General features: G+C 42.3%; 1 protein-coding gene across 1 annotated transcript in view; it reads right to left on the bottom strand.

Annotated features, from left to right (window-relative positions):
* LOC122539560 (complexin-1) overlaps positions 1 to 5,509 on the bottom strand; it is a 118,331-nt gene that overhangs the window by 30,664 nt on the left and 82,158 nt on the right. The window contains exon 2 of the mRNA XM_043674542.1: positions 3,159 to 3,334. Coding sequence (XP_043530477.1) covers positions 3,159 to 3,334 — 176 coding nt within the window. The remainder of the gene's footprint in view (positions 1 to 3,158; positions 3,335 to 5,509) is intronic.

The raw sequence follows: 5,509 nt of genomic DNA, 5'->3' as shown, positions 1-5,509 counted from the left end.
CAGTCTCTCTGCTAGCGTGGCAGTCTCTCTGCTAGCGTGGCAGTGTCTCTGCTAGCGTGGCTGTCTCTCTGCTAGTATGACAGTCTCCTGTGGTGTGAGAGGGTCCTGCCTGGGCATGTTCCAGAGGCAGCAGGAGGACATTGGGCAGGAGGCAGCTTCAGCAGCAGTGATGGCATTGTGGCCCAGAGCGGGAGGAGGGAAGTCTCTCTGCTAGCGTGGCAGTGTCTCTGCTAGCGTGGCTGTCTCTCTGCTAGTATGACAGTCTCCTGTGGTGTGAGAGGGTCCTGCCTGGGCATGTTCCAGAGGCAGCAGGAGGACATTGGGCAGGAGGCAGCTTCAGCAGCAGTGATGGCATTGTGGCCCAGAGCGGGAAGAGGGAGCTAATCAAAGGAATCAAAGGCTGTTGTATGTCCTGTGATGGAAGTTTAGGGAGCTAGGTAGAAATACACCAACCAGCAGTTCTGAAATAGTTATCTCTGGATTATCTCAGTACTATATGCAAATGAGCACAGAAATCGGAAGGAAGATGATGCAGGAAGAAGGGCTTTAAATTCCTGTGAAACTTGGACTGACTCAGGGGGAGATGTCACAGACTAAAACAATTCAGGATTTAGAACTGTAATGCGGAGGAATTTCTTCACCCAGAAAGTGATATGTCTGTGGGGTTTTCTGCCAAAGAAAAATGATTGAGGCCAAAACATTGGACTAAGAAAAGGCTTATATAAAGATCAAAGGGTACGGAGAGAAAGCAGAAACAGAGTACTGACATGGATGATCGTACTGAGTGGAAGATCAGGCTCAAGGGTTGAATGGCCTTCTCCTGCTCCTAGTATCTGTGTTTCTATGGCACCTGTACACACCGCATAAATTACATCTCAACAGAACTGCACTGGAGTTCCTCAGAGAGGATTTTGCTTGAGCTGTGGGGAGTAAGTCAGCAGGAATGTAAGAACTGGGAGAAAATCTTGGAAAGTAATCCCACAATGACAATATGCAGAGAGAGGCAGAAAATAGAGAATAGTAAGTTAAAAGGCAGAATCAAAGTAAGGGGAGAAGGTAATGAATTCTAAATCAGTTACATTGTATGTACAAACGTTAATACACACAGTATAATTAATAACATGGGGGTGTTACAAGCACAAGTTGCCTTGTAGGATTATAATGATGTGGCAATAATGGAGACCAGGTTTAAGGAAGAGCAGACCTGAGTATATTCCTGGTTACAAGGTGTCCATAAAAGATAGCAAAGGAAATAAAGTAGGAGGGCTTTTTGGTAAATGAGAAAGAAGATGTTTTAGAAGGTTCAAGGACAGAATTGATTTGGCTTTAACTAAAGTATTTGAAGTGTGTAATGATAGTCCTCACTGTGTGACAAACATGGTGTATATAGAGTCAATAGAAGTGAAGCTGGAGAAGCATAGCAAGTCAGACAGCATCAAAGGAGCAGGAACGTCAACGATGTTTATAGAAGTCCAGCAAATGGGAAGAATATAGAGGAATGTATTTTCAAGAAAATTACACAACCATCTAAACATCAAAGTGCAGTAGAAATATTCTGGTAGTAGTACAGAAGACTTGTGCTCCAGAACTTGCGCTCCCCTGGCCAAGCTGCTCCAGTACAGGTCCAATACTGGCATCTACCCGACAATGTGGAAAATTGCCCAGGAATGTCCTGTACACAAAAAGCAGGACAAATCCAATGTGTGGCATGGTGGCACAGTGGTTAGCACTGCTGCCTCACAGTGCCAGAGACCTGGGTTCAATTCCCGCCTCAGACAACTGTCTGTGTGGAGTTTGCACATTCTCCCCGCGTCTGAGCGGGTTTGCTCTGGTTTCCTCTCACAGTCAAAAAATGTGCAGGTTAGATGAATTGGCCATGCTAAATTGCCCATAGTGTTAGGTGAAGAGGTAAATGTAGGGGAATGGGTCTGGGTGGGTTGCTCTTCGGAGGGTCAGTGTGGATTTGTTGGGCCGAAGGGCCTGTTTCCACTCTGTAAGTAATCTAATCAACTAATTACTACTGTCAATCATCAGTAAAGTGATGGAAGGTGTCATCAGCAGTATTATCAAGCAGCACCTGCTCAGTGATGCCCAGTTTGGGATCCCCCAGGGCCACGCAAATCCTGACCTCAAAGCAGCCTTGGGTCAAACATAAACAAAAGAGCTGATAGCCCATGACATCAAGGTCACATTTGATGGATGTGGCACCAAGAAACTAGGGGAAAATTCTCTGCTGGTTGGAGGCATACCTGTCACAAAGAAGGATTGTTGCGGTTGTATGAGGTCAGTAATCTCAGTTCCAGACTTTTCTGCACGAGTTCCTCAGGGTAGTGTTCTAAACCCAACCATCTTCAGCTGTTTCAATGACCTTCCATCATAAGGTCAGAAATGAGTACGTTCACCAATGATTGTGCAATGTTCAGCAACATTTGCAACTCCTCAGATACTGAAGCAATCCATGTTCAACTGCAACAAGACTTGGGCATTATCCAATGTTAGCCTGTCATGAGGCATCTGCAAGGCACAAGTCAGGAGTGTGATAGAATAATCACCAATTGCTTTGATATGTGCAGTTGCAACAACACTCAAGGACTTGACATCCAGGAGAAAGCAGCCACTTGATTGACACCACATCCACAAGCAAACACTTTTATATATTCAACAGCACCACAACAGTTGGTATATTGAGTAAATCAACAGCAAGGTGAAAGGACAGAAAGTTACATGCAAAGCAAAACAAAATGAATAAACTTGCAGAGTGTCAATTTCTCTGAATTGTTACATGTCACAGGCAATTGATGAATGAATTTTAAAAAATATCTCTATCTTGAGAGTCTGAGACTGTAAAGAAAGAGGAGTCTTGATTATCACACCTCCAGCTACCTAACCCATATCATGACACTACTAATGTATTTCTACAGACATTGTAACCAGATATGTTATGACAAACTTCTAGAGCAGACGGGACATGGTGGTACAAAGGTAGGTCCAATGCTGCTACACTAAAACAGCCATAATTTGAAAGGGTGCCTGAATATAAATTCAACAATTACCAGCAACCTACCACCTCTACATCACTAAATTAAATAATCAAACTGTTTCACGTGATTATGTGAGTGGTCATTGATATTTTTTCAACCAGGAAATCAATTTCTCACCTTGTCACGGATTCCTTGTCGCATTACTTCCCGTTCAGCCTCCATTTTTGCGTATTTTCCTGCACGTTCTTCCTCTGCTTGTCGAATAGCTTCTAATCTTTCTTCTTCCTTTTTCTCAGCATCTGGATCCTTCTCTTCATCACCACCCAACATTTTTCCCATGTCTTTGGTGGCTCCTAAATTTGTGGGATGATGTAATGAACAGAATTAGGAGATTATCCACCAGAAAACTTTATCCTCAAATACTTTACAAAGGATACAGTTACATCATGTGTATTAAGCATTTCCAGGACAAAGCACAGAATGGAAAAAATTGACAGCAAGGATTCCACAGCTTCCTTTTATGCTGTTCAATTCTAATGCAGTGTTATCCACAGTATTCTGTAGTAGAATCACACTGGATACTATTTCTGATATGGGCTGTTCTCTGGTCAGTAATGCTCAGGTTATGACAATCTATCCCATTAGTCTAATGGACCACCTGGTTTGAAACAGCATTGTCGAAGCTCAGTGCTGGGCAAAGCAACAGCTCTGTCTATTCAGAAACCATGGCCATGATTTTAATTTGTTGAAATCACATCCATTTGCACAGAATTAAGGTCAGGCCCATCTGGTCCCTCAAGAAATCCATAGGAAATTCCACAATTATTGACAGGACATATTGGTGCAGTCAAAAAGGCTTTACTCACCAATATCCCATTGCACCTTGTTTAATGTTAATGCAGTTATAAGGGCCTTGGTGAATCCATACCTGAGGTAATGCATGCAGTGTCAGTCTCTCAATCTGAGAATTACCAGGAGAATGTGCAATAGAACTTCACTGGGCTAATACTCGGGATGGCAGGATTGTCCTATGAAGAGAATTTGATTTGACTGGGTCCGTATACACTAGAGTTTAGAAGGATGGCAGGGAATCTGATTAAATGAATAAAATTCTAATAGGGCTGTACAGATTAAAAACAGGGAAGATGTTTTCCCTAGTTGGGGAGTCTAGAGCCAGAGGTTGTAAACTTAGCATACGGAGTAGACCATTTGGGACTGAGATGAGGAAACTTTTCTGGGTTGAAAGGGTAGTGAAACTGTGGATTCCTCTACAACAGAAGGCTGCAGAGACCACTGAGTATATTCAAAAAAGAGACAGACACCATTATAGATTTTAAAGGCCTCAAGGGGTATGGGGAGAAAGCGGGAATACACCATTGACTTAGAGGATTGAATAGTAGGGTAGGTTTGAGGGGCTGAGTGGCCTTTTTTATAAACAAGTTGCTCATTAATCCCCTCTCTTAATCCACTCCTGGTGCACAATGGCTGCAGTGTGTACCATCTACAGGATGCAGTAGCTCACAACATTTCTTCAACAGTAACTTCTAAACATTGAGAACTACCACCCAGAAGAACAAGGGCAGCAGGTTCATGGGAATGCCTTTACCTCGGAGATTCCCTTCAATCACATGCCATCCTGACCTGGAACTATAATACAGCTTCCTTCATGGCTGGGTCACTGTGGGTGTATCTAACCATTTGGATTGCAGCAGTTTAGAAAGTGGGTCACCAGTTACTTTCCCATGGGGCAATTAGGAATGGGCAATAAATATTGGCTTCGCTTATGATGCTCACATTCCAACAATTAACAAAACTAATAAGAATATTCATGACTACTTTTTCTAGTTGAGCAGCTCGATTCTCAGATGTAGTGTTTATATGATAGAACATAACCTTTAACAGCTTAACAAAATGCAAAAGGCAACTCACATTACAGTGAGACTTTAGTGCAACATTGGGAATTTCTGAATACAGACAAAATGTGTAAGTTCAGAAAGGTCTGTTGTGATGGCAATACCTGCAGATACTCATTGATGGGCTGCAGATACTCATATTGGACAGAAATCTTGAGACTTTTTTTGATCTAACAGCGATAGAAATTGAAAGATTGTCTCGATTTTCTAAGATCAGGGCCCTGTGAACAAAGCACTTGGCAAAGAGCAGAGCAGGGAATTACTCCAATTGATTTATTTTGCTTGATGTATCCTGGAAGGTGTGAAAATAAGTTTCAGGTGTAATAAAACATAAAGTGTAAGGAGTGACACAGTGGCGCAGATATAGCTGGATGTATGCAGACAGTATACTGGCACCTTCAATTTCTGAGACACCAAGGTACAAGCAGACAATGATTTGGAAAAAGGAGTTATTGACAAATCCAACATTCCTATGATGGCAACACAAGGACAATATTGTTAGCAATTCAATGTTTTCTCTCCTTATGTAAAATATGCACCGATGACCAACATGAGACATAATTATCTTAATCAATCATTTAAACATGTTTCTGACTACTCTGGAATAAGTGGGTC

Source organism: Chiloscyllium plagiosum, chromosome 32 (genome assembly GCF_004010195.1).
Source record: "Chiloscyllium plagiosum isolate BGI_BamShark_2017 chromosome 32, ASM401019v2, whole genome shotgun sequence".
Lineage (NCBI taxonomy): Eukaryota > Metazoa > Chordata > Chondrichthyes > Orectolobiformes > Hemiscylliidae > Chiloscyllium > Chiloscyllium plagiosum.
Note: the sequence above shows the minus strand (reverse complement) of the source record. Positions and strands in the feature narration are given on the sequence as shown.